The sequence below is a fragment of the Arvicanthis niloticus genome, chromosome 15 (genome assembly GCF_011762505.2).
Source record: "Arvicanthis niloticus isolate mArvNil1 chromosome 15, mArvNil1.pat.X, whole genome shotgun sequence".
Classification (NCBI taxonomy): Eukaryota; Metazoa; Chordata; class Mammalia; order Rodentia; family Muridae; genus Arvicanthis; species Arvicanthis niloticus.
In genome coordinates this window covers 21524388-21552110 of record NC_047672.1, presented here as the reverse complement: position 1 = coordinate 21552110, position 27723 = coordinate 21524388, and the positions used below count along the sequence as shown (strand labels likewise).

The 27723-nt window shown below is 46.6% G+C and overlaps 2 protein-coding genes and 1 long non-coding RNA gene across 12 annotated transcripts in view; 2 read left to right on the top strand and 1 right to left on the bottom strand.

The window, feature by feature from the left end:
* The window catches only part of Clcn1 (chloride voltage-gated channel 1), a 30627-nt gene extending 24279 nt beyond the window's left edge, over nucleotides 1-6348 (top strand). The window contains exons 17-23 of one of the 5 annotated variants that reach the window (XR_013104045.1): nucleotides 171-403; nucleotides 818-959; nucleotides 1218-1297; nucleotides 1507-1545; nucleotides 3120-3218; nucleotides 3586-3852; nucleotides 4339-4400. Coding sequence is in view for 1 of the 5 variants with exons in the window: in XM_034519185.2 (XP_034375076.1) it covers nucleotides 171-403; nucleotides 818-959; nucleotides 1218-1297; nucleotides 1507-1545; nucleotides 3586-3690; nucleotides 3766-3852; nucleotides 4339-4710 (1058 nt within the window). In the remaining 4 variants the exon portion in view is untranslated. Of the gene's footprint in view, nucleotides 1-170; nucleotides 404-817; nucleotides 960-1217; nucleotides 1298-1506; nucleotides 1546-3119; nucleotides 3853-4338 lie in introns of those variants that run through there. The other 4 variants (XR_013104046.1, XM_034519185.2, XR_013104043.1 and 1 more) reach the window with 4 other exon arrangements.
* On the bottom strand, nucleotides 5897-15301 carry Fam131b (family with sequence similarity 131 member B). Of its 2 annotated transcripts, XM_034519187.2 has the most exons (7): nucleotides 15120-15300; nucleotides 12635-12744; nucleotides 12330-12365; nucleotides 11973-12066; nucleotides 11512-11709; nucleotides 9449-9592; nucleotides 5897-9228 (listed from the first exon to the last, which is right to left on the bottom strand). In XM_034519187.2, the coding sequence occupies exons 1-7, from the start codon at nucleotides 15145-15147 to the stop codon at nucleotides 8756-8758; spliced, it is 1083 nt and encodes a 360-aa protein (XP_034375078.1). In that variant the 5' UTR covers nucleotides 15148-15300; the 3' UTR covers nucleotides 5897-8755. The 2 variants fall into 2 exon arrangements, with proteins under 2 accessions (XP_034375078.1, XP_076769572.1); XM_076913457.1 differs by lacking the exon at nucleotides 12330-12365 and having other exon boundaries at nucleotides 15120-15301.
* LOC143434523 (uncharacterized) overlaps nucleotides 14248-27723 on the top strand; it is a 17437-nt gene continuing 3961 nt past the window's right edge. The window contains exons 1-4 of one of the 5 annotated variants that reach the window (XR_013104048.1): nucleotides 14248-14312; nucleotides 18923-18981; nucleotides 23129-23198; nucleotides 25057-25196. This is a non-coding gene — a long non-coding RNA (uncharacterized LOC143434523). Of the gene's footprint in view, nucleotides 14313-15427; nucleotides 16946-18922; nucleotides 18982-23128; nucleotides 23199-25056; nucleotides 25197-27723 lie in introns of those variants that run through there. The other 4 variants (XR_013104047.1, XR_013104051.1, XR_013104049.1 and 1 more) reach the window with 4 other exon arrangements.

Below are 27723 nucleotides of genomic sequence, written 5' to 3'. Positions count from 1 at the left end.
TGTGTGGACTTACAGGGATCAAGTGAGGCCACCCTGGAGGAGCTTAAAATGAGTTTTTAGTAAGAAAAGGTAAGAATTGCAGTAAGAAAAGGCTCTGAGCTCCTCCTTCACCTGACCTGCTAGCTGAGTAGGTGTGGAGCAGGCCCTCAGGAAGCATGGTTGTCCCCCAGATTCGATGATCCTGCTGGGCTCTGTGGAACGCTCAGAACTGCAGTCTCTCCTGCAGCGCCACCTGTGTGCAGAGCGAAGGTTGAAGGCTGCCCAGGAAATGGCTCGAAAGTTATCAGAGCTGCCCTATAATGGCAAGGCTCAGCTGGCTGGGGAGTGGCATCCTGGTGGTCGACCTGAGTCCTTTGCCTTCGTAGATGAAGATGAAGATGAGGACCTCTCCAGAAAGACAGAGGTGACCAAGACAAAAGGGAAAGGGAAGCTGACAGAGGGGTAAATGTCAGTAGGTGTCGCCAGTGACATTGCCATTGATAGCTGGGCTGGGCTGGGCTGGGCTGGGCTGGGCTGGGCTGGGCTGGGCTGGGCTGGGCTGGGCTGGGCTGGGCTTTGCTATGACAGGTGCTAACAAAAAAAAAAAAAAAGTGGGGAGGAAAACACAGACAAGTGCAAAAGTGACAATACGGGATCCATTGCAATAGAGACCAGTACCAGGGTGGTGTTTTGAAAAGTAAAAAGGGGAATTTGGGAGGTGGGAGAAAGGGGTTCAGTTAGATCTCCAGGGCATCTGCCAGTAAAGGTAGCAAGGTATCATGTGATGTAAGACTTCTCTGAATCTAAGAAGTTTTGCTTATTTTACTTCATTTTTTAGCTTCCACTGACTCCAACTCCTCCTGCTTCCCCTCCACCTCCACCTCCACCTCCCCAGTTTCCTATTGCTCCATCACACCCTGAAGAGCCTAATGGGCCACTGCCCAGCCACAAACAGCCACCTGAAGCCTCAGACTCTGCAGGTAAAGACCTCTCAACATATCTTGGGAATTACACTGGAGACTCACCTTTCCCTAAGAGCTTCTCTTGTAAGAAGATGTGAGGCTAGACGATTTCAAGAGCTGACTCTAATTGATTCATCTCCAGGGAGTTGGGACAGAAGTAAAAAAGAGGAATCCAATGAGGGACGGCATTGAGGAAGTGCAGTTCTTTAATGGCACAGTGTCAGGGGCCACTGGAAGCCCTAGGCACTTCCTCCACCTTCTCACTACTCCTTTCAGATCAAAGACCGTCCATCTTCCAGCGTCTGCTGCACTGCTTACTGGGCAGAGCTCACTCCACAAAGAAGAAAATAACCCAGGTAAGGATGTGTTTAGAGAAAGAAGGATGGTCAGGAGTTTGTCTTTTAGGAATGAGAAACCAAAGTCCTTAGTTAGAAGGGCAGAAGTTCCACGAAGATGGTGGTTTGAAAGAGGGGCTATGATCTGCCCAGGAAGACACAGCTTCTGAGAACTATAACTAACCTGAGAAGAGAAAGGAAGAGCTTGGCCTTGTGTCTTTCTTTCCTAGGATTCAACAGATTTAGTGGATAACATGTCACCTGAAGAGGTAAGAAAATCCACAGCCTGAAACGGATGGTTTCATCCAATGAAGGTATTGCTTTTTTTGTTTTGCTTTTGAGACAGGCTCTTATTATGGAGCTCTTGCTGTCCTGGAACTCACAAATATCTATCTTCCTCTGCCTCCTAAATGCTAGGACTTAAGGTATGCACAACCATTTCTTACTGTACCAAGAAGACTGAGCACCAGGTAGCCATGAATATATGAATATGGCTACTCAATGCCTGTTAGAAATAAAGTGCGTCCTGGTACAGAAACACTGGTTATATATTTTGAGTGTATCTTTCTCAAAACATACATAGAGAAGACATTATTGAGGAATAATTCAATAAAAGTAAACATTTAATATATTTTGAGAGATGATAATCTTGACCACATCAGGATGTTGATTTTTGACAAAAATCATAGTGAGCCAATACAGAAATTATGGAAAGAACTTCATGTGAAAAAAGTCCACCTGCTGTCCCAGCTATGATTTAAATCTAACATAGAGAGAGCTCTGGTTTCTAACTGGTGCTGAAGTTTTGTTTTTTGGTTTTTTTAAAGATTTTATTTATTTTACATATATGAGTACACTGTAGTTGTCTTCAGGCACGCCAGAAGAGGGTGTCAGATCTAATTGCAGATGGTTGTAAGCCACCATGTGGTTGCTGGGAATTGAACTCAGGACCTCTGGAAGAGCAGTCAGTGCTCTTAACCACTGAGTTATCTCTCCAGCCCCGGTGCTGAAGTTTTTATAAGACCTAGCAGCAACATCTTCTCCCCCTTAAACAGAAGCTGCAGTTGTATCTGGGATATGGTCAGCACACAAACCCTAGAGCCCACTAATGGCTGCCGATGTAGCCCTCAGCAGACTTAGCACAGTGCATCCATAGTTCATCTGCAAAATGTACGTAGAAAGTTGTTATGAGGCTTCGATGAGCTAAAACCGCATAGCAATTAGAATTATGCCCAGCACAGATGACGTTCTTGGCCAATGTTCTCTGAAAATGGTGTCACTATTACTAGGAAAAGGCAAAAACAAACAAACAAACAAACAAACAAACAAAGCTGAGAAGTCCTGGGATGATTGTGGAGCAAGAAAACGGGTCCCATCTAAGTCCCCTAGCCCCATCCTCTTTGCAGCATTTTGGATAAGTGTCATTTTATGATAAAAGCCAATTAGGCTGCATATGACCCTTTAGTCAGGAACATAGGAGTTTAGAGTATATATGGCTGTGTTCAGAAATTTCCCCAGGACATGACAGATGGAGGAAGGCTCACTGTTGACGCCCTACTAAATGCAAGAACAATCTTTACTGATATTCTCTTAAGGTTAGAGTGCAAATTTGGACAATCAGAGAGTTGAAGTGACATCACCCAGAAAGTAGGACCAAAGAACATCTTAAATTCATTTTTAATGCTGGAGAGAATGGCGTAGCTGGATTTGTGTCTTAGTGATTTGGTTAATAGCTCAAAAAGCCAAAACCGAGCAAAACATAGACGTTCAAGTCAACTACATACCAAGTGGTACAGAGAGTCTGCTCAGATTCAACAAATATTCACTCTGCTTTACACACAAGGGACAACTGCTAGCTTCTTTGGACTTCGCCTGTTGATATCACTCAGCACTCACTGAGTGTTCATCCAGTAGGCAGAGAAAAGGCAGTGCCAACATCAGGGTAAGTAAAACAGTGCCATTTCTGAAAAGCAGAGACTCACACAGTGTCAAGGTATGATATGGATGATTAGACAGAAAAACGTGTCTGATTGGGAGGGTCAGTAAGACACAGAATGATGGATGGAAGGATCAAATGAAGGTAACGAAGGTTGGAAGGTTTAGAGACCCAGGAGAACTCAGGAGACTATAAGAGGAGCCACTTTCTGGGTACCTGAAGGTGAACGGTAAAGTTTGAGGCCAGATAACACAGGAGAAGGAAGCCATGACCCTCTGAGAAGAAAAAGTATACCTATTGATCAACGGTGTCTAGGATGGTTCCTGTGGGACAAAGCCTAGTTGAAGGGGTCTCTGTGAAACTCTGTCAACAGATTGAGGCCTGGGAGCGGGAACAGCTGAGCCAGCCTGTGTGCTTTGATTGCTGCTGCATCGACCAGTCTCCCTTCCAGTTGGTGGAGCAGACAACCCTGCACAAGGCAAGCCCTTGCTGACTGCTCAGGGCTTAGGGAGGGCAGGAGTGGGGACATGCTGACCTGTGCTTTCCCCATCAGACTCATACGCTCTTCTCACTTCTTGGCCTCCATCTTGCCTATGTGACCAGCATGGGGAAGCTCAGAGGTGTCCTGGCACTAGAAGAGGTAAGGATGAACAGGCCCCACTTGACCAGAGAGAGGGAGGAATGGATCCAGGGCAAGGGGAAATGGATGGGGAACATATAAAGCAGATGTCCCTCCAGCAGACTGCAAGGCATGTTGTGGTCACTTAGTTCTCCAGCACAGAAGGGAACCCATGTGTTCTCCCAGGGCCCTGACTTGGGGAATGGGCTTTAGGTGTGAGCTATGGGAAGGGGTGTGGGACTATGAGGGAGAGATTGATTGAGCACTAGGAGGAGAAGGTTCCTGGGGGGGAGGGTGCTTTCTCGGGGGAAGTGGGGAGGAGTTGAAGTACAGGAATAGCTTTGTCTGTCTGTTTTCCCCTATGATCGTTCCCTGTCCGTCTGTGTCTCCCTTCCTTATTGTTTCCATTTCTGTTTCTTCCTGGTTTGTCTATTCTTGTGGTCTCTCATTGTCCTCTGCCTGCTTTCTTTTTCCTGCTATCTCTTTACCTCTCCTCTTCCTCCTCAGCTACAGAAAGCTATCGAGGGCCACACGAAATCTGGGGTGCAGCTTCGCCCTCCACTTGCCAGCTTCCGGAATGCAACTTCAATTCGGAAGACTCCTGGGGGACCACCCCCTCCTGCAGAGGGCTGGAATGTGCCTGAGGGTGGAGATGGGGCTCCTGGAAGAGAAGTCATGGTTCCTACCATGCCAGAGACTCCTGTCTCACCACCATCTCCAGAGGTCCCTTCCTGCCTGGCCCCAGCCAGAGTGGAGGGTGAGCTGGAGGAACTGGAGATGGTGGGGAGCCTAGAGCCTGAGGAGGATCTGGCTGACATCTTGCATGGCCCCAGTCTTCGGTCCACTGATGAGGAAGATGAGGACGAACTGATCCTGTGAACAACCTCCTTCAAGCTTTCTTCATAAAAACTGTAGGGCCCATGTCAGAGAATGGGCTTACATGTGATATGGGTACCCTGAAGTTGGGGAGGCCTCCACTTCATCTTGTTTCTACCCCCACTGTGAAAGGTGATGGTGATGATCTCAAGAACTTGATCTTGGGCAGGGAAGAATTGGGGTCCATCAGACCTTTCCCCCCATTTCCAGGGAGAGTTCAAGGACCCATGCTTAAAGGACTCTGTGTTTTCCTGCTGTGCAGGTTCAGTCCCTATCACTCTAATGCCCCACAGTTCCCAGTGTTGTTCAGTCACCATCCTGGCCCTGCCTGTCTATATTTCAGTTTCCATATGAAGTAGGTGAGTGGAGGCCCAGATTGAATGAATCTGCAGTTGTCACATTGGAAGGGAATGTGGGACCACAATATTGCCATGTGGATTGAACACTCTAAAATGTGCCCCCAGGCCTACCAGCCCAACTCTCTACCTGTGTCCTAGACCCCATCACAGCTGCCACTGTCTGTTTCCAGGCCAAGCCTATTATCAAGGCTGAAGAAGCCAACCCTTGTTTCCAAGGAAACAAATACAGTTCCCTGGAAAAGAGGTTGATGAAAGCTCTGTGGAGAGGCAGGTGTCATAGCCCAGTACAGGTGTCAGACCCCTGCAGCAGAAAGCTCTAATTCTTATCCCCGGCTCTCTGCCTAGTTCCATGTTACACCTAGAACGTGCATATTTCCTCCAGTCCACTGCCATAGCTAACTTAGCCTGCCAAGAGCCAGCTCTGCCATGGGGCCACTCTTTCTAGAGCTTCCCCCAGAACACACCAAGGCTCTCATGTAGCAACGGGGAATGCAGACTCCAGTCCTTTATAATAGCTCCTTGGGATCCTCTGGGATAAACTTGGTGGCACCCTTGGCTTGGCAAGCTTTAGTTCACTCTACCCTTAGAGGACGCCCATCTTTTTCCTTCCAAAAGCTTGATAGTCGTGCTGTACAGCATTACCCTGCTTAACTTAGATGTGCCAGGTGCTGTGGGCATTCAGACGCTCAGCTCCATTCATGGGCTCTTTCCTTCCCTCACTATATGCCTTTAGCTCTGAAGTTGAGCCCTCATATGTTCTCCCAGTTCTGGCCCTTCCCCCCACTCCCAGGTTTTGTCTGCCTCCCACCCCCCAAATAAGACACTCATAGTCAGAGGATGCCACCATATTCTGTTTAGTGTTGTTCCACACAGCCTCTGGCCTTCTCCAACATGGGCTCCTTCCACCACCCTAGGCTGAGACATTGAGGCCTAGGTAGGAGGATTAGTAGGGGGCATCCAAGCCCTGCCCACGTGTATATAATTTATAATACTTATATATATTTATATAGACTTCTCTCTGTAATATATGTCATAGAATCCTTCCTGGGCCTGGGGCGAGAGTTTCACATTAAGAAAACATGCTAAGACTGACCATAGAAATGGGTATTTCTCAGACCTGGAAGACAGTGTGGGATATATAGGGACAAGGGTAAGAACTTGTCCTTCAAGGTTCCCTTCTTAACACAAGGAAAAGAAGGGATGTGTGTGGGCTGGGGAGGCAGTGGAAGGGAAGGAATGGAAGGTTTGGATTTTCATTTAATAAAGTCAATTGAAAATGAAAGTGTACCCCCCTTAAAAAATCATTCAGCAAGAGCAGTTTCATTCACAAGAATATAAAAACACAGCCCTGCTCCCCAGCTGCTGTTAAGACGTGCTGCACAGCCTTTAACATCAAAGGAAAAGCAACCCTTCCCACCCACCCCTAACAGCCTCTCTGCACATGCCCCACCCCTCCCCTTAAAGTAGGCTAGAAGCAAACCCCCATGCACCCTGCCCCAGCACCAGAGAGGTGGTCCCTCCCTCTAAAAACAAAAAAAAAAAAAAAAAAAAGAGTTCAAAATGGTCCTGGGCCAGCTCCTTGAGTCTTCCCTCTTCAGAGTGGGGTGGGCCTCGCCTGCCTCTATGGCAGTATGCCAGCAGCCTGGGGAAACCAAGCCCCTGCTCAGTGAAAACCCTACTAGGCTTCTTCAGGTCTTTTGTAGTCTTTCAATGGGGACCATATTTGGCTTCCTTGAGGAATGGAAGGGGGAAAGTTGCTTTAGTTTACCCTTCCTAACTCTCCAGGGCCCTGAGCAAAGGGAACTGAGATGAATAAACCTGCTCATTGGACTTGTCCTCCATCACCTGGGGGGAAAATCTGGGGGCAGTAAGATGAGACAAACGTGTTGATGGAGCAGGATAGACAAGGCAAAAAGACCCTGGGCATAGCTTAGCTTCAACATGCAAACTCCCAGGGGTCTAGGACAGGAGGCCAGGGGTTAGGGGCAGTTGCCAGGGTTGGCAGGCTAGCCCTTCCTAGTCCTAGAAATGAGGTCCTCATAAGCTAAACCACAACACACTAGCAAACACGAGGTATCTTCTCCCATTCAGGCAGCATTAGATGAGCTAAGTGACTGTTCACCTACTTCAGCTCTCCTGGTCTATTCCCATGTTTCCTACATTAAGAGACCTTGAGATCCCATGCTTCCCCCATCCCCCTGAAGGATGTGGGACACCTACTCTGGTTACACTTCAGTGTATGAATGTGGTATAGGACAGCATCACAGATGAACAGAATCACTCCAGCGGTGAGCCTCATCATCTTGATGGGTAAGGGAGTAGTTTTGGACCCCTGACATTATAGTAGGACACAAGGCTTGGGACTGGAGCCATGGATAGACAGGAGGAAGGAGACAAACACGGCGACAAGCTTGGGCATCTCCTATCAAAACTCTGCTCATGCCAAAGGCCAGGCTGGAGCTGCGGCTGCTGCAGTACCCTCCTAGCGAGCCTGCACTGAGACTGCTATTGCTCCCTTTCCCCATGGTCCACTCCAAATCAAAGGGAAAAGGAGGTATGGGCAGGCAGGCTTAGGTCTCACTACAACCACTCCTATAAGGAACACTGGATTGAGGACCCCTGGGAACAGCTGACAAAAAGCAGAAACAACCAGTGTCCACCCTGGCCCCCAGCCAGCCAGCCAGCCCAGCCAAGGCAGTGACAGCACCAGACTCCCCACTCCACTCTGCTCAACCCTGAGTCCCCAAGAAGTTATAAAAATGTAGAAAAGGCAAAGAGAGAAAAGTGTAAACAGCTCCAGAGAATTTGGGAAGGTAGAGGGGGGCCCGTCCCTCAGGGTCCCCACAGATGGGGACAATGCATCCTAGGTCAACAGTTTGAGCCCCTTCCTTGGGGCTGGGTGCCCAGATGGAAGAAGGCAGAAAGAGAAGCCAGAACTGGAGTCACCAACCCCAGTGGGCTTAAGGTCCCCCTTCCAGCCACAGGACATTCAAGTGGCTATGTTTATTCTTTGTCTCATTGGTGACCCTCTTGTCTCTGAGTAGGCCTTGGGATAAAGAATCATACTGTGACCCCTGTCAATCCCAGATGCCATGTCCACCTCACCCTTGGCTCCTGATCTCAAAAGCCAAAGATTGCCTGAGCTGGGCCCACTGTCTATGCTAAACACAGAAGCGCCCTTCAGGCCACTCCTTCAGGCAAGTACTCTGCTATACATGCCAAGCCAAGTCCAACAGCCCCTGAGGCCTGCTTCCCACAGTGGGGCTGCACTGGTGCCATGGGCAGAGTAAAACAGAACCAGGAAAGCAAGAGTGAAATGGAGAAAAGAGGCATTCAGACAGCACAGCCAAGGCTCCTGGAAGACGAAATCAGGGGTGTAAAAACTGAGATTCAGTGTTCAGCGCGACAGACCTGGGCATGGACCCAAGAGCCAAAGCCATGGCTCATCTCCCACCACCATGCCACCTAAATTGCCTGGGTCTCAATTCCTGGAATGATGGTTTCTGGAGTGCAAGCCTAGATAAAACCCCCTGCTGGTCCTTCACTTTCCAAGGCAGCTAGCCGCCTGGTGAGGGCTGGAAGCTCCCAGTTCCCTGCTGTCTTCTGCCCGGGTTTCATCTGTGCTGCTGGAGCTTGGGGGGGTATGGGTTGCAGCCATGCCCCTCAGGTCAGAGTAGGGTGGGAAGAAGCTAGTTGTTGGCATCCCCCTCCTCCTCATCAAAGGACTGCACACCTGAGGATGTGACATCAGACACCTTTCGGCTGAGAGCAGTAGACATCTCTGGGTCCTCTCGTGGGGAAAGGGACTCCAGATCTCGGCATCCTGCATCTTCTTCCTCCTCAGGGGCCAGTGGTCTCTTCTCTTCCTCTACAGGTCCCCTGGCCAGGTCCACCCCACCAACCTCTGAAGCCCAGTCAGTGTCTACCCCCAACAAAGGTGGAGGATCCTGAGCAGAGTATCCTGAAGCAGGTTGGGAAGGCCCCATGTCATGCAGGCTGGGCTGTGAATCGTCAAATGCAGGGCCAAGATAGGATCCTGTAGCTGGAGATGCAATGAGGGACTGATCACTTGCTTCCCAGGCGTCAGATGACCCCAGACAGTACATCCCCTGTGACACATAGGAGTGAGGCCATCCATCCATGGGGGCTTGAGCTAGTGCATCTGCAAACAGAATGAGCAGGGTTGGAGGAGCCACAGAACATCCATCACAGGCAGTAAGGAGAGCTCACAGAACTGTCCTATGGTTATGACACAAATGCAGGGGCACTGGAGAAGCTGAGACAAATGGAAAAGCCCTAAAAGAACAGGGAAGGATAGACGGGGTCGAAATAGCTGAGAAGCCTCTTAGGCCTCAGGGTTTGACTCTAGAACCATTCCTCACCCTGACTTTCCATCAGCTCCTGGTAGTTGTCACTGTAGTTGCAATCCAGTGGCTCCTGGGTAGAATTGACACTCATGTCCTCACCATCCATGGAAGACCAGGCCATAAGTGTAGCCTCCGAAATAGCGAACTGTTCCATGACACCTAGGAGAAAAAAACTGAAATTATCTTAAGAGTCCTCAGCCCAGCATGGTAGCCCATGCCTTTAGTCCTGGCACTCATGAGGCAGAGGCAGGTAGATGTTGAGTTCGAAGCCAGTCTGGTCTACAAAGCAAGAGTTGCAGGATAACCAGGACTACACAGACCCTGTCTCAAAATGGCAAATCAAACCAAATCAAATCAAACAAAAGAGCCCTCAAGCCGGGCAGTGGTGGCACACACCTTTGATCCCAGCACTTGGGAGGCAGAGGCAGGCGGATTTCTGAGTTCGAAGCCAGCCTGGTCTACAGAGTGAGTTCCAGGACAGCCAGGGCTACACAGAGAAACCCTGTCTCAAAAAAACCAAAAAAAAAAAAAAAAAAAAAAAAAAAAAAAAAGCCCTCAAATAACCCTTAGACCCACACAAGGGGTATGGCGAAATCCACTGCTGCATGGTTCAGCGGAAGTAAAATATAAACCATGTATGAGATCATTTAAGAAAGGTTAGCAGAAACAAGTGAAATTAGTATAATAAATCTTAAATATAATATATATGTTTCTCTTTCAACATATATTCAATATAAGCATTATTAAAGAAGTGTCTTTCTTCATATGAAGTAGCCAGTGGCTACTCTAGTACTCTGAAACAAGGCTAGACCATGGGTCATACTTAGGATTTCTAGTTGGGGGGGGGGGCTCTTCTGGTGAAATAATCTGGGGGGGATTAAAGTTAGATGTTCCATAATTTTGTCTTTGGAGGTTTTAGAATTTGAACCTAGAGCGGGAGAAATGGCTTATGGGTAAAGAGTTCACTGTTCTGGCTGAGGGCCTGAGTTTGGTTCTGAGCACCCACACCAGGCAACTCATAATAGCCTATAACTCCAGCTTCAGGGAATCCAACACCCTCCTAGGTCTCTTGCACACACGTGAAACACATAAACTTATGCAGGCAAACATGCAAGAGCTTAAATAATATTTTTTTTAAGAGAAAGAAATTGAACCTAGTTTCAGGTGGTCTAGGACATATAAGATCAATGAAGACTCCCCAAGGAAGCATCAGGTAAACGTGGGTCCCCAGTCATAGAAGGGACTATATCAAGGACTAGAAGGAGAGAGGGCCTAACAGTGAGGATGGGAGGATGCGAGCATTGCAGATCCTTGTTCTAGTCAGAGCCATGAATAAGTTGAAGCTCTTATTGCTATTACCTTGTCCTCTCTCTCAGTCCCCCATGTCAATCACCCAGCCCCCACTCAGCCTTCCTCCACCATCCACCACCCAAACCAGCAACACTAAAACCCTTCCCCTCTCCTCAGACCTACCCTTCTTCTTGGGTATCTTCCTGATTCCTGCCGATAGGATCAATTCACCTTTGTATACATACCACATACTTGTCATCAGACCTATTCCACTTCCCTGGAACTAAACCACTGTCTCCAGGGCCATTCCCTTAATCATCCACTGGCTGTCACAGTAATGAGTACAGTAAGTCAATTCATGAAATCAAATGTTGACTAGCATGGCCTCAAGAAAGTCCCCAGGCCTCTTTCATTTTTAGAAACAAATACAAGCAAAGTTATTTGAAGCCCAAGGCCCCTGTGTTTTTCTTCTACACTAAGAAAGACCAGGGGGAAGACGGTACTATACCAGAGGAAAGAAAACATCTGGAAAACATGGCCTTACAAATTTCATCAGAGTCTCATTTTCTGCAGCTACATTAAAAATATATTGGAGGGCACTTATCAGAATTAGCCAGTCCAAAGAACAAAAAATACTTGAAATCAAGGCTGGTAGAAAATGTGAACCTGTGGCCAACATGCAAGAAGATAATTTTGCCATCGTGGAGCAGATTAGAGGGGTCAGTCTCTGACCATCGAAACAATAACAAACTATCAATTGAAGGCTTGGGATATTGGGATAGAAGTACCTGCTAGGAAACGTGCCTCCTTCTCACCATCGCTGAGGTCAGAGTAAGCATCTGTATCCCTGCGCACAGCCTCATGGCTGTGTTGTGGCTGAATCGTCGGGGCCTTCCCCCAGCCCTGCCACTCAATCATGTGGGCCACCCGGCCTTGGCCCATGGCTGTAGGCTTTGTCACATGGTCCTTCATGCTCCTTGAGATCCCTAGGGAGTCAGACAATACCCACACCCTTCAACATATCACACAATACTTAGCAGATTCTCTAGTCATCCCTACCCAGGACCCATGGGATTCTAAGCACTGGAGAAAGTATCCCCTAGTATCCTGTGGGAGATACTGAGGATTGGAGAGGCTTGACATAAAACCAGATGTTTCCGAGTTGTGGGTACGAACCCCATCAGGCTTAAGGAAAAGTGGCACAAGGAGGAACCCCTCACCAGTCCCATTTCTAGGTTTGGAGTCTCACCTGAGAATGATGACTTGGCCAGGGCCCCAATGCCATAGGCATTAGAGTTTCGCTTCAGCTTCGGAAGGATGGAAGTGGTATCCTCCATGGAGAGCTAGGGCAGGGAACGTAAGAGAGTGGGCAGAGGAATAAGAAGGCTTGGAGTGCCTTACATACAGATTAGAGTTTCTGGCTCCCAGGAAGGTGGATACCCAAGGTTTTCTTGACCAAAGAAAAAACCAAGGAAGTATATACCTGGTAGACCCCTGAAAACTGGGACGTCAGCAGAATAGCCTGTCTATAGAGGGTCCCAATGAACAACCAAGAGAAAAGAAGGGTCACGGTAGACTGAGAAGGGTTAGGGGTAGCTGCACTCACATTGATGCCGTCCCAGGAGAAATCTGTTCGTGTTTGCTGTAGGAGAGAGGAGAGGGGATGGTATCTGGGCACCTCTAGTAATACAAATAATCCTGCCTTCCTCTGAGGAACTTCCAGATATGCATAGGGAAGCAGACCTTCCAGAGGCTGAGAAAGACCTCAGTGTGTATTTTAGGGAAGCAGGGAGATTTATGAGGAGAATTTCCACCCCCTTGGGGCTTTATGGGATGATGAAATGGGCCAAGCAGCTAGGAGCTTGGGGGAGGTTGTTGGAGTTGGCGGGCTTCTGAAGCATCCAGCCTTACCTCTGTAGAAGGCCGGTGGAGGCTGCTGCCATGCAGTGAGCTGGTGCTGTCCATGTTGATCTGATCGACATCCTTGAGGCCTTTCCAGTCCACTGCAATCACCTCGTTCCCTGAAGCAGCCAGAAGATTAGTTTCCTACCTTCATTTCCCTGGTTCTCTGCTTGTTCCCTTTCCATAAACGGCAGAGGCCACACCCTAGGGTCCAGCCCTTCCTCTTCCTCCTCCCCTTTCTCCTCCTCCTCACCATCATACTCCTCTTCCTCCTCCATCCCCACCCCAAGTCTCCCAATGTCGTGCCTTCTGACTATCCATTTCCTTCTATGTCTACCATCCCCACATTTCTGGAGAGAGAAATAATAAGTGAGAGGAAACACTCCTTTTCAGCTCAGTGGGGAATAGCATACTTGGGGTGGGGGGGGGGGGGAGAATGCTTCCTGGCCTTTTCTGGTGTTGTTTACACAGGGAAGGGGGGGAGGTGTGTCAAAGATTGAGTTGTACCATTCTCCATTCTGTGCTGAGCAATTGTTGAGATTGTCTTTATTGGATCCAGACTGCTCACCAATTACTGCCGGAAAAACAAGGACACAGCTTTCTAGACGAACCTACTCTACTCTGCAGCTGGTTTTGATATTTGAGGGACAAGGAATGTGGCTTCCCCCTCGGGCCTCCCTAATCCTCAGGAACTTTGTTGATAGGAAAGATACGGTGGGGATAGAAACAGCTGGGAGGTGAAAACTTGAGAAGAGTTAGAGGTAGTAACAAACACGAGGATTTTATAATTTCAAAGCTAAAAGAAGAGAAATTTAAGGTGCGAAGACAGAAAACAACAGCAGAGGTGGACAGGACACTTTGAGAACTGGTGGGAAAGTAGGGGACCAGGAGATTCCTGACCTAAGTGCAAGGTGGTATCCTCTGTAACTCTTGGGGAAGAATTACTTGAGTATTTACAGAGAGATTCAAGAATCAGGTAGTTGCATACATGAACTTTTGCCTTCTGGGTTTAGAACCATAGATCCCTTTTCTGAAAGGCGTGCACTGACTGGGTCTTGGGCAGGAAGAGGCACCCTGCATGCAGCAATAGAACTGGTGACAAAGGGGATGGCGGTCCCAGGGATAAGGCTCAGCTCACCACACACCCAAAGTTGTTATGCTCTCTTGGGACCTTGTGAAATGATGAGACAGGTAAGACCAGGACCTGTGGCTAGCTCAGAGAGGAAAGACATCTGGACCTAGCAGTAATGGGGCAGGCAGAGCAAGCTCTCTCGGAGAAGAGTGGGAGCGAGGGGAGAGAGGGGGTGGACTTTGAGGAAGAGGGGGAGCTGACTCAGAGCCTTAGGGGGCAGGGAGATGGAGGGGAGGAGAACAGAGAAAGAGGTGAAAGCAGAGGAGGGTCTCCATGGAAATAAAGTGGGTCTCAGAAATCAGGCTTCCGGAGAGTGAGTTTGTTTGTAATAATAATACGAATTATTCTCTCAGCCTGAGGTCACTAGGGCGTGTAGGCGGGAGAAATTGGGAGTTAGAAAGGGGAAAATTGGGGGGTTTGGGAGAGGACTGTACTAATGTGTTCAGCCCTAAAGTGGAATGGATGCGTGGGGTGGGGGTAGGGGGCGGTAGTAAGGCAGAGGCTGGAAGGAGAGGATCATTAAGGACGCGCCTTTCTTCCCTCCTCCTGCCAAAGGTAAATAAAAAGCCGGCCCAGCCCCGCCTGCCCCCGCTGACAGGTGCAGGCGGGTCCCAGGGTTCCTAGGCGGACCCCACCCTTCTGGGAAACGGACTCCCGACCTCTCTCAGGGTGGTACACCTCCACCTCCTCCCTGAGTCCACGGCTCTTCCGGAACACCCCGGCCCAAGCCCATTCCCTCCAAGCGTAGAACCCGTTCCCTCCCGGTGGCACAGGCTCTTCCCGCCCCCGCCCCAGAGGGAAAATGCACGTGAACAAAGCAAATCGGGGGAGGCAGGAGCGACGGGAAAAGGCTACCAAGGGGGAAATGGTTGGGGGCAAAACACACAAGCCATATGGAGAAGAGGGTGAAGATGGGAGGAGGGCGTACAGAAGAAGAAAGTCAGGGATGAGGCTGGGGAGGAGATTCTGAGAAGAGGGGCTGCTCCAGAAAGACCGGCTCGGGGAGGCTCTGGCCACAGCAGAGTAGACGCGAATGGCCTGAAGGTGGAGGGATGGGGCCATCGGGAGTAGGGAACAGCGACGGAGAAGCGAAGGATGCTGTGGAGAGGCTACCAGGGAAGGACCGCGCCTGCGGGAGGGCGATGGAGAGAAGGCTATGAACTGAGAGGGATGGAAGCCCTGGAGGCGCGAGGGCACAGGGATAGAGGGACCTTAGCGGATGGAGGGAAAGTAAAGGCGCGAGGCAGGGCCGGGCGGGCTCGGAGGGAGGTCCCCAGGGGCAAGGATGGGGATGGGGGAGGGGGCCGGAGGAGCGCTCCAGGGCTAGCTTGCTCCTGACCCGCGCCCGGCCGCGGTACCCACCCACAGTCCGCGAGCCGATGCAGCCCATGGCTCCGGGGGCCGCCGGGGACCGGCCCTCACCGACTCGGGGCGCTCGCCGGGGGGAGCACCGGGAGCCGCGCCGCCGCCCCAGCCGCTCTGCAGCGCCGCGGCTGTCTCCGCTCGGCTCCGCTCCCCCCTCCCCTCTCCATCCCTCCCCACGGCAGCCTCCGTCGCCGCCGCTGCCGCCGCCGCCACCGCCTGGCTCCCCCGCCCCGCTCGGCTCTCGGAGGCCGGGGAGGGGGCTGCTCCGGGATTGGCTGTGCGCGGAGCCTCCCCGCCCTGCCCCCGACCGGGCGCCGCGCTCCCGGCGCCCCTCGCCGCGCTGCAGCCACGTCCCTCCGCCTGTCCTTCGCAGCCCCCGCCCCTGAACTCCTCGCTATCCCTGCTGAGTGCTCCCGGGAGATGCTGATGGAGAGTGGATAATAACCGGCTTGTGTCTCAGGAGCCGGGTCAGGAAGCCAGGGCCCACACACCCTTAGGATCTGCTTGATGGACTTTGAGGGCTGCGGGGTGAGAAGGCCGAGAGAGAAAGTGGGGCGGAGATGAGAGAACACCCTGCTGAATGGCCTTGGGTACCAAATTCCGCAAACATTTGTTTTCTTCCCGACGCTGCATCTGGGACGCACGAATCAGGATTGGATGGTGTTCTGGTTGCCCTGCGTTTCACGTGCGCTGCTTCGCCCACCCAAACAGATCGTGAAGTCTTTGCCAGTGGATGCTGCGAGATGCTTCCCTGTCCTCTTGCTGTTCTGGGATGGGTGTGGGGCTGGTGCTAGTAGTCTAGCTCTAGGTTGGTTCCGGATGGGAGGAGAATGGGAATAATTCTATTGCGGCGATAGGAAAATGAAAATATCAGGATCCGAAACCGGCCACAAGACATGGATTTTAATCAGATTTAACTTTTCTGAGCTTTATGTGGATGTCCAGAAACAGCAAAGGGAGAATACTGCCCCCTGCCGAGAAGGTCAGCACTACACCCAAGGGCCCTATAGGAAGGGAGTGGGAGATCTGAGTTGGTTGTCAGACGGGCACTATTACAACTGGCAAGAAGAGTCTAGAAGACACTCTAGGAAAGACAAGGAGACCCTTTCGTCTTAGCCGAACCAGTAACCGCAAACTCTGGGCAAGCAGGTCTGGGTGGTACCAGTGACCTGACAAGAAGCAAACACTAATTCTGGGACAGCTTGCTTTCCATAGGTTTTGTATCTTTCCTGGGACTGGAGAGAAAGAAAAACAATGGGGGAGGGCAGAAGCCCTTGTGGGTTTGAGGCAGAGAGGAAGGGCATGTCTTACACGTGTAAGTTTGTGACATTTAGATTATGATTGAGGAATTACATCCGATGAAGTATGAAGATGAAATAATCAGATTAAGATATGGGAGAGGATTTTTTTTTTTTTTTTCTCATTTTCTGGTACCAAAATGCCTCAGACCAGGAAGTTTATAAAAACTAGAAGTTTATTTGGAGGCTGGAAAGGCCAAGAACCTGGTGTTAGCAACTGCTGCAAGTGTCCTAAGGGCTTTGATGCATTGTGACACTTCGAGGATATGATGTGGTGAGACAGGATGAATATGTTAGCTTCGCTGGTGCCAACCTCTGTGACCTTCACTAATCTTTATTATTGCTCTAAGACCTTGTCTCCAAATACCATTAACATGTGAATTCAAGGATTAAGTCCAAGTCATGGATTTGAAGGGCCACTTGCAAACTCTATCTGGAACTGACACTAACTGCATACCTGGGAAGTGGATTTAGAAGATGTGGGGATTTGTTCTGGCCAGCTGCCTTCTGGTCCCTGCAAAGAAGGTGACTTCCTAGCACACAGGGGCATTCTCTCCCATTCACTGAATCTTATGAGGCAAGGCTAAGGAGTTCCAGTTGTTGCAAGGAAAGCAAGCTTCCTGGAAGACAATGTGACCGTACAGATCCTCTAGTATAAAAAATATATATATATATATTTAAAATTGCATCTGCTTTTACACTTACAAAGACCTTAACATAAGCTGTTAAGGAGGCCTAGCTGAAAGATTAAGAGTTCAGTCATGGCTGGGCTACATAGAGAATTCAAGGCCAACTCAGCTAACTTTGTGAGACTCTTATCTCAAAATGAAGTTTTACAAAAGGTCTAGATGATCCCTTGCCTAGAATATGCAAGGCTAGGTTCAGGTCCCCGCAAGGCAACAAACCCTGTTCTAGCTTGCCTTGCCGTGTCTATTGCTGTGATAAACACCATGACTGAAAGTAACTTGAGCAGGAAGGAGTTTATTTTATCTTACAGCTTGTGGCCCAGGGAAGACAGAGGAGGACTGTAAAGTAAAATGATTAGATTTGGGTTTTGTTTAAAACAATACATATCCTTCCTGCCTTCCATCAGTTTTTCTATCCAAGTCATTGAGGGAATTTCCTGAAAAAAAAAATGCTCATATTTTACACAATTCTGTCCCAAACAGACTTACAGGTTGACCCTCAACAAAATCCTAATATTATTTGGCTCATATTTGAAGTTTTATAATACAAGGCTCTGGCATGTACCCCATGTAGCACTTCCTAACTGATTCCCTTTGGGATAGAATCTCAAGGTGAAACCAAGTCTTCACTTCTCTTGTTGTTACTGCTGCATGCTGTGGCCTCTTGGGGGTATCTCTAGGATGGAAGGACACAACCACGGTCAGTGACAGTACTGTTTATTATGCAGACTCTTCCTAGGATCTATGGGCAGAATCAAAAAAAAAAATCCATTAACTTTGGGAAAAAAACTACATGTATCTTCACTAGCAGGCAACTGAATTTTTTCCTTTATGTGAGCTACACATGTAAGCAGAAAACCACAGTAGTTGTAGCATCACCAGTGTGCCTTCATCAGCAGTCAAGACCACAGATGCTTGCATTACAAAACAGTCACTGAAGATTTTTTTCTATGATATTCTTTATATCGCCACTCCTTTGAAATCATTTAAAAAGTATACTTAAAATTACATTTGCTGCCGGGCAGTGGTGGCGCACGCCTTTAATCCCAGCACTTGGGAGGCAGAGGCAGGCAGATTTCTGAGTTCGAGGCCAGCCTGGTCTACAGAGTGAGTTCCAGGACAGCCAGGACTACACAGAGAAACCCTGTCTCGAAAAACCAAAAAAAAAAAAAAAAAAAAAAAAAATTACATTTGCTTTTTACATTTGTTATTTAGTGATTTTATTGAGAAGCAGCAAGGTCAGGGATATAACTCAGTGAGTGGCAGAGCACTTGCCTGGCATGCATGAAACCCTGGGTTTTGTTTGGTTTTAGTTAAGCCAATGGTAATAATTATTTATTTTATTTTGAGAGGTTTGTGTACATATACTGTAGCAAAGGCCTGTAATCCCATTTCACTGGAAGGTGAAGACAAGAGGGTCAGAAATTCAAAGTTAGCCTTGGCTAGACGGCAAGTTCAAGGTTATCTGGGCTATAAAAAAAAAAAAAAAAAAAAACCCTATCTAAGGCTGCAGAGATGGCTCAGTGCTTAAGAGCACTTGGCTGCTCTTCCAAAGGACCTGGGTTCAATCCCCAGCACCCACATCACAATTCACAACTGTCTGTGATTCCAGTTCCAGGAGATCTGACACCTTCACACAGACATCCATGGAGGCAGAACACCAATGAGTATAAATTTTAAAAAAGAAACCCTATATAAAAAAAAAAAATAAAGCAGCTATATTGCTATATTAGGGACACAGGCATTAAAAAAAAATACTTGAAGCCTCCTGAACTCTAAATATATACATAGTAGACGATTCTCTTATTCTTTGCAGGTTCAATCTGATCAAAAGTCACAAATGGAATGACCACTGGGATTTTCTGGAGATCGGTGGTATGTATTTCCTTTCATTGAGAGTATGCTGAAAGGGCACTGAAACTTGGAGGATAAATAGTCCCCCCCATACACACACTCTCCCTGACCCACTGCTCAACCTTGAGGTATTTCTCAACAAGTAGAAAGTCTAGAGCCCCACAGCTTAATGATCTGTGTCTTTTGTTTCAATTGGGCATCAGATTAAGTTAAAGGACTAAGAAAATCCCAGAGAAAGAGACATTCAAAGTGTAAGAACAGGCAAGATTAGTTCCCTGAGCCAGTAATGAGGTGGGCGGAGGTTCACACTGGGGATCAGCACTGCTCCTTCAACCCAGACTGGGGGGGGGGGTTGGAAGTGGGGGGGAACAAATGGGCCAATGCTAGCAGGTCACAGGGCTTTAGTGTTAGAAAGATGAGGAATTCCATCTGATGACATGCTTTTCTGGAGAGCAGAGGACAAGCGCATATTCTGAGTCAGAGCATGGGAAAAGATAATACACAAATACCACTTTGCACCTGGAAAAGACTTTTCTGTCTACACATACAGAACCCCTAATAGGAAGTCTCAAAGTTGGGAGATTTTATACATGTATGTGCATGTGTGTATATACGTATGTATGTGTATATGTGTGTATATATATGTATATATGTATATATGTGTATATATGTATATATACACACATACATACATATATACATACATACATATATACACACATATATACATACATGTATGCATACACATATATACATACATGTATACATACATATACACACATATATACATACATATATACACATATATACATACATACATATATACACATACATATCTATACACATATATACATACATATATATACAAATATGTATACACATATTTGTATATATATACATATACATATATATATGTATATATATATACACATATGCCTTATTTGTATGTGTCCATGTGCATGTGTCCAGAGGACAAGAGTGAACGTGGGGGTGTCTTCCACTATAGCTTTCTGCCTCATCTTTTCTTTAATTTTTTTTTGTTTTGTTTTACATGTAAGAATTTTTGATTGTGTCTACTTTGCTTGCCTGGTGCCTGCAGGGTCCAGAAGAGGGTGTCAGATCCCCTGGAACTGGAGTTAGACATTCACGAGCCACCATGTGGATACTGGGAGTTAAAGCAAAGTGTTCTGGAAGATCAGTAGTGCTCTTAACGGCTGAGCCATCTCTTCTGTTCCTCAACCTTATCTTCTGAGGCCAGCTCTTTCAATGAAGTAGATCTTTCATTGGGGAGACTGGCCAGAGACTTCAGGAGAACTAACTGCCTTCATCCCCTCACAACCCCCACCCCCGATGCTAGGGTTACAATTGCCCACCACCACACCCAGATTTTATGTGGGAGCTGGGGATCTGAACTGAGGTCCTCATGTTTGCACAGCAGGTACTTCATTCCTTGAGCTGTCTTCCCAAACCCTTCAACTGACTGTCTTGTCTTCAAGTATATACTGCTAGAGATGAGAAGCCACGGGTTAAATCCATCTTAGTGTTGTAGGAAAGAGCTTTGGTTATGTGTTTCTTCATTTGCTTTCAAATAATTAGTGTCAATGAATAAATAGTATTACACATAACACTATGGAGACTGAGCAGGTTATATTTAGGGATGTACATGTATATACTTATACATAGTGTATATAACAATAATTAATGAAAACAGAGGTCATGAAAGGGAGCAAGGATGGGTAAATGGGAGGACTTTAAAAGAGGAAAGGGAAGGTAATTATAATCCCCAAAATAAAAGACAAAGAATTTAAATTAAAAAAAAATAAAGTTGAGTCCGTAGTGAGGTGGGGGAAGATCTGGGGGTAAATTAGGGAAAGGAATAAACATAGTGAAATACATTTTGTGAGAGGGTTTTTTTTCAATTAAAATAAATAAAAAATTAAATAAAAGCCGTATTATTCAGTTCAGGGAGTTTTAGTTGATAACCATTCTTTCTCTCCTGCCTGCCTTTAATTAAGGTGAGCTCATAAGGTAAGAGGGGATGCATCTACTTACATTCCAAATTTCTGAAATAGAAAACAATCAACTCTCCTTAGGAAGGCTTGCAGCAAGAGGTCTCGGGTGCTGCCATGTGATACTCATAACTCATGTCTCATTTAACATCTATGAAAAGAGTTTGTATCCCAAAGAGGTTCAGAAAATCCCCTTGCCGAGTCAGCTTTAGGGCAACTCATAGCTAGCTGCTCATAGGAGGCCTCTTGCTTACGGTGCTAGGAGTGGGGATGACACATAGGTAAACCTTGTCTGAGTAGAAATCACAGAGTCTAAGAACTGGCAATGATGACATTTATTTAATATACTTGAAGTTTTTTTGTTTCTGGGGAGGGAATGATACATGGTTTCTCACTACAGCCCAGGATAGCCTGCAACTTATTGTATCATTCAGGCTGGCCTCAGGGTTATGGTAATCCTCCTCCTTCGTGGTAGTATGTGGAGCTTTTTTCACTGCACTCTGGCTCTCGGCGAGGTGCTTAGAACCATCAATAGATGAGGTTCCCAGCCCCTGTGCTGGTGCAGACTTCTACACTGAGCACAGTCTGCTGAGGCAAGAAAGATAGCTCCAAGCAGTTTGTCTATCAAATGCCAAAAGCCACACCAGATGCTTTCTGCCTTCTGTTGGCAGGAAAGGGAGAAAGGCCTGTGCTGACCAATCTCAGATCTGCTAGACAGTGAAGAAGACATAACTCGTTAGGCCAACACAGCTTGCTAATTTTCTGCAATCTGGCATCTTTGCAACTCTAAGCTAGGTTCATTCCCATATATAATCAGATAAAGAAGCTTTAGGCATGGTTCAGGGTGGTAAGTGCTGTCTTTGATGCTGTTCCCAGGCACATATCTCCTAAGTGCATAAGTCTCTCTCATGGGTGTGATGGTTAATCTTTATTGTCAGCTTGACTATAGCTAGAATTAAATAAAAGACATACTTCTGGGAACATCTGTGAGGGTTTTTCCAGAGATAGTTAATGGAAAAGGGAAGATGCACCCTGAGAGAGTGGTACCATCCCATGGCCTGTGGTACTGGACTGGATGAACAAGAAAGCAAGCTGAGTGCCAGCATCCATCATTCTCCAGTCCCTGAGAAGTATAACCAGCTGCCCCATGTTTCTGTAGTCATGCCTTCCCTGCCATGGTGGACTGTGCACACTCAAATTATGAGCTTACTCATGGATTATTGGTATGTGACTCCATGTACCAGTGGTACTGAGGGTGAGGGAGCATCCTTATGTGATAATACCCATGTGATTGAACAGAAAGCGGACTACGACACTATCTAAAAAAGAGTAAGGCCTGTCCAAGGGGTCTGGGATGAGTGGAACTCAATTTCTCTCTCCAGTGGTCTAGTGCTCTTTTGCTGCTTCCTATCAGATCCCAAAGGTCACACAGGACATTGAGATGCTATCATTATGCCCAAGTCAAAAGCTGGAGCAGGGAGGCTGGAAAGATGGCTCAGTGGTTAGGAGCACTGTCTGCTTTTCCAAAGGTCCTGAGTTCAATTCCCAGCAACCACTTGGTGGCTCACAAGCATCTATAATGGGATGTGATGCCCTCTCCTGGCATGCAGGTGTGCATACAGACAGAGCACTCATTTACATAAAATAAGTCTAATGGAGCAGACCAGGCAGAAGCAAGCCTTAGCAGCTAAGGAACCAGAAATCAAAGGTGAGGAATTTGTAAATCTCAGAGAACAGGACCAGATGGAATTTTCTGAAGTCAGGGAACAAGTCAACTGTCATAAAGCCAAGAGAAAGAGAAAGATTTACATAGCTACTTACTCTAGCCTCAGTGACCCTCCTGACAATTTCATACCCCATCTTTGATGGAGTACCAATAGATCCTAGAACCGGAAGCCAGGTTTCTCAACACAGCAGATTTAGTTCATACACAGTTCGAGAAGGGAGCAATGAATACTCTGTTATGCTCTGGAGTCTTGTCGCCTCCTGTGGGGCACCCTGAACCCTCATCTTTATGTGGGCTCCCCTCAAGGAGATACCCCTGCCTGGTGCTGATAAAAGCCTGCTGGATAGAATTCTATACTACCTGTCTGTCTTCACTTTTAGCAGGTAATCAATGCCAGCTTCCCTTTTTTGAGGTATCTTTTTTTTTTTTTCAGATCCTTCTGCTTGGTTGGGTGAGGAACTACTGCAAAATCCACTTGCCTGAAACTTACTTACATGACAGATGTATGTGGTTCTGCCCATCATGCCTACTGTTAAACAAGCCCACTGAATTCAGGGAAGGTTTGCACAGGCCTTTATTTTTGTCAATTAAAAAACAGTGAAAACCAAGTATGGTGGTCCATGCCTGTAATCCTAGTATTTAGGAGGCTGAATCAGGAAGCTAGCTTACTGTGAATTTGTGGCCAGCTTGGCCACAAATATATGGCAAGTTCTGGGCCAGCCTAAACTCCTCAGAAAGGTTTTCTTTTGAGAAAACTAGCCAAATAAGGGCTGGAGAGATGGTTCAGCAGTTAACAGCTCTTGTTGCTCTTCCAGAGGACCTAGGTTTGATTCCTAGCACCCACATGATGGTTTACAACTATCTGTATCTCTAGTTACAAGGTATTTTGGGGCCATCCTTTGGCCCCCACAGGCACTGCACGAAAATAGCACACACATATGTAGGCAAAATACCTACACACACACACACACACACACACACACACACACACACACACACACACAAAACACAAACAAAAGGAGAAGTGAAGGCTGGGTGTAGTGGTGCACACCTATAATTCTGGCCATCAAACAATGAGACTGGAGAATTGTGAATTTAAGGTCAGCCTGGGCCACACAGTGCATTTGAGGCTATCCTGGGCTAATAAGGTTACCTTACTTCAGACAAACAAAAGCTCATGCAATGTGCCAACCAAAGTACAGCATTCAGTTCCTCTGACATTCTTAGTCTCCCATTCTTTTCCCTCCAGCATGTCTGCCAGGTGGTTCTGTTGGATTCTTTGTACATGATTTTTTTTTGAGGCAATGTTTTTCTGTGTATCTCTGACTGTCCCAGAACTCAATATGTAGACCAGGCTGGTCTTGAACTCAGATTCACCTGCCTCTGCCTCTCTAGTGTTGGCATTAAAGTCATGCACCACCATTCCTGGCTTATGACTTCTTTTTTTCATTGTGACATTAAATACTGTTGAAATAAATCTAGGCTTTATCTTCTTTTAAAATAATTATTTAAAATTATGATTTCTTTTTTTCATTGTGACATTAAATACTATTGAAATAAATCTAGGCTTTATCTTCTTTTAAAATAATTATTTAAAATATTGTTATTAGAGCACACATCCCATTGTGTATGCTCTACTACAATAAAATTTAAATTATGTATGTATATGTATATATGTATGATATGATACTTAAGATCTCCAGAGAACTTACTGTTCTTCTGTTCTGTATGTTTAAGAATGGGTGTGTAGTGTCAGGGGAGGTGTCCTGGTCATTATTTAGTTAAGGTTTTGTTATAATAAGCTCTCTGGGGTGCAGGACCACTGGCAGGCTGTTCACTAGGTGAGTCAGTTACAATTATTCTGCCTGTTAGTGGCTCCACCCAGATGAGGCCATTCAAAGGAAGCTGAAAACTCAATTTCAGGTAATGTGTGCTTCTCTCTAACTTAATGAAAGTTCCACAAACAATGTGTTCATTGTAGAAAAAAATTAAATACAGATTAGTAAAACAAAAATACATCATTATCTCTGTATCTTGTACTAGTAACATTTTGATATATTTCATTTAAACAAGTGTGTGGGTGGGTGCATGAGAGTGGGTGTGTTTGTACACATGCGTACACATGTGCTAGCAGTAGTAAAGGTTGACTTTTTAAAGATTATTCTGATTTTTAATTATGTGTTTGCCTATGTGTCTGTATGTATATGCATCTGAGTGTAAGGCCAGAAGAGGGTGTCAGATTCCCTGGAACTGGAGTTAAGGATGATTATAAGCTCCCTCCCTCTTCTCTCTCTCTCTCTCTCTCTCTCTCTCTCTCTCTCTCTCTCTCTCTCTCTCTCTTTGCCTCTACTACCCTTTTAGCTACCCTCCCCATGCCCTGAATAAACTCTGTTTTATACTAAAGAAGAAGGAGGAGGAAGAGAAGGAGGAGGAGGAGGAGAGGGGAGGAAGAGGAGAAGAAGAAAAAGAAAAGGAAGATTGAGAACCACTGCCCTACATGCGTAAGTATATGAACACATAATTCTTAGATGGTGGTATGTTTGGGAAGTGTGGAACCTTTAGGAGGGACCTGCCTAGAGAAAATGGGTCTCTTTGGGAAGGGCTTTACAGGCTACATCCAAGCCTTCATCTACTGCATCTTCCCTCTGCTTCCTGGCACCACAAACAGCTGTTGAACACTCAGTTACTCCAGCCAGATCACTTTGCCATGCCTTCCCAATTATGATGAACTTTAAGCCCCTGACCATGGCTCCAAAATAAATTCTTCCTCTATTAAGTTGCTCCTGTTAGGTGTTGGTTCATAGTTAAGAAAAAGTAACTAAGGCACAAAATTGGCAGCAAGAATGGGTCCCTTGCTGTAATGATCCTAATCATGTGGTTCATACTAATTTGGAATTGGTTAGCACAGGGAATGGGGAGCATTTGGGGCATCAGGTTACAGAAGCCTTAAGATACTGTAAGCAAAGCTTAGTAGGCCATTCTGGTGGGAGTTCGGAAGACCAGACTGCTGATAGAAATGTGGCTAGTTTAACGCTATGCCTCTGAGGTTTCAGAGGGGAACAAATACTATGTCAGAAAATGAGCTAGATGTCACTCTTGTTTTATATTCTGGAAAAGAATCTGACTGTGTTGTGCATGTGTCCCCAAGATTTTAGCTTGGTTTAATTAACAGTAGTTAACGTATTAAATCAGTACAGGGAATTGGAAGACAGTAAATCACCCAGGCTGTGATATGGTTACTACTCACTGCTCTTATGCAGATCTTCCAGGGACGAGGAACAGAAGGTAGAACGATGAGAGACATTTCTGGTTTGGTATGTGTGAGTGTGAGGAAGCTTCAAGTTTCAGTGAGGGAAAGGCAGCTACAGTTGTTAAGGATATCGATGCAATTAAAGAGAGACCAGACACTTTGCAATATGGAAGAACACCAACCCATAGAAGGCTCCAGGGTAGTAAACCAAAAAACTCATTTGAAAAACATGCATTATGAAAAGAGAGTGCCTGGAAAGGTAGAGCCTTTGGGAGTAATTTTCTAGAAAAAGGCTATCTAGAAAACTGTCTTCCGAGGGCCAGTTATAAGCACTTGTAGCCATTGTCAGAAGAGGACATCTCGAGCTGAGAAGAGAGCTTGGGACCATCTAGTTTTGAAGACATGCAGGATGCAAGAATAACAGGGACAAGAAGGCTTAAGCCAAGATTTCAAAAAGGAAAAAAAAATTACTCAGTGAAGCTAGATAGTGTGAACAGAATCAGGTTTCCTAAGTAATCAATGTGTGACGCTTTGAGAATTTGAAGCTTAAGCTACAATAGGGACCTTAAGATATTAGAGATGCCAGTAATGTTGAACATGTGCTGAAGAAAGCTGCATGCATGCACCACGTGTAGCCCGTCCAAGAGAAAGGTCGCATGGTGTTGTAAATGGAAACACTGTGGGGTGGGGCAACTCCAGCCTATTGGAGCCCACATGATGCTACCATAAACCCTGAGTGCTTTGTAGAGATACAGGATTTGGTGTTGGACCTATGAGTTTTATCTTGCTTTGGTCCAACCCTTTCTTGCTATTTCCCACTTCTCCCTCCTGTTTGAAATGGGGATGTTCAGTATTTGTCATTATATATTGAAAGTATCTAATTCTCCTTTTCAGTTTGTTAAGTTTGATTGAGACCTTGAGTCTCAAAAGTGCTCTGAACTTTGACTTTTCTTTTGGCTGCACTAAATTGTTCATTGTAGGTCTTACTTCTCTTTGGGGGTCATTGGCAGTCAACCCCTCAAGGACTAAGGGAACAAAAGTGATGAGCACAGTTTGGACAGCTGTAAGTAAGCTAGAAGGACTTCCAGAGATCACTGCAGTGAGACAGACAACTCTATTGTTCTAGGGATAAGATATATAGGGTCTTTTAGGGGTACAGGTGGAAAGTGCTAATTGGTCATAACATAGGACCTAATTATCATGTGGGTGGAAAGGGTTGATTGGTCATAATACAGTAGCTAATTATTTGGGTGGGAAGCCAGAGTAGGACTTATGTGCTGAGGGCTTATGTAGGGCTTGCAGAGAGTGCTGCACAAGGTCATTTTTCAGATAAGTGTGTGTTCAGGCACACTCTCTAGACAAGGTCAGGCAGACGAAGGGAAGCCCTAAGAGAAAAGGAGTCCACCATTTTGTGCCAAGCTTGGAGAGCCATCCAGACATAGGGGACCTCAACCTTAATAGGAGGGTCTCCAACAGTTTGCCAGTTACGATTTTACAAATATGTGTATTAGATGGTAGAGCTGCAGATGATTGCCTTCTCCAGTCTGCACAGTGACAGTTAGCAATAATGTGGTGGAGTTTGTGACCCTGTCTAAGGCCAAGGCTCTTGCAGCCTGCAGATGGCAGCTCACATATCACCTAGTGCTTATAGACTGTTTTGGTGATCCACTGGGTGTCAAGAATTCTTCTGGTAGCTTTACAGAATGGGTTAATAAATATAATCTCAAAGAATTTATAAGTTGCATCCTTAGGAACTGGGCATTTGTAGCCACCACAGA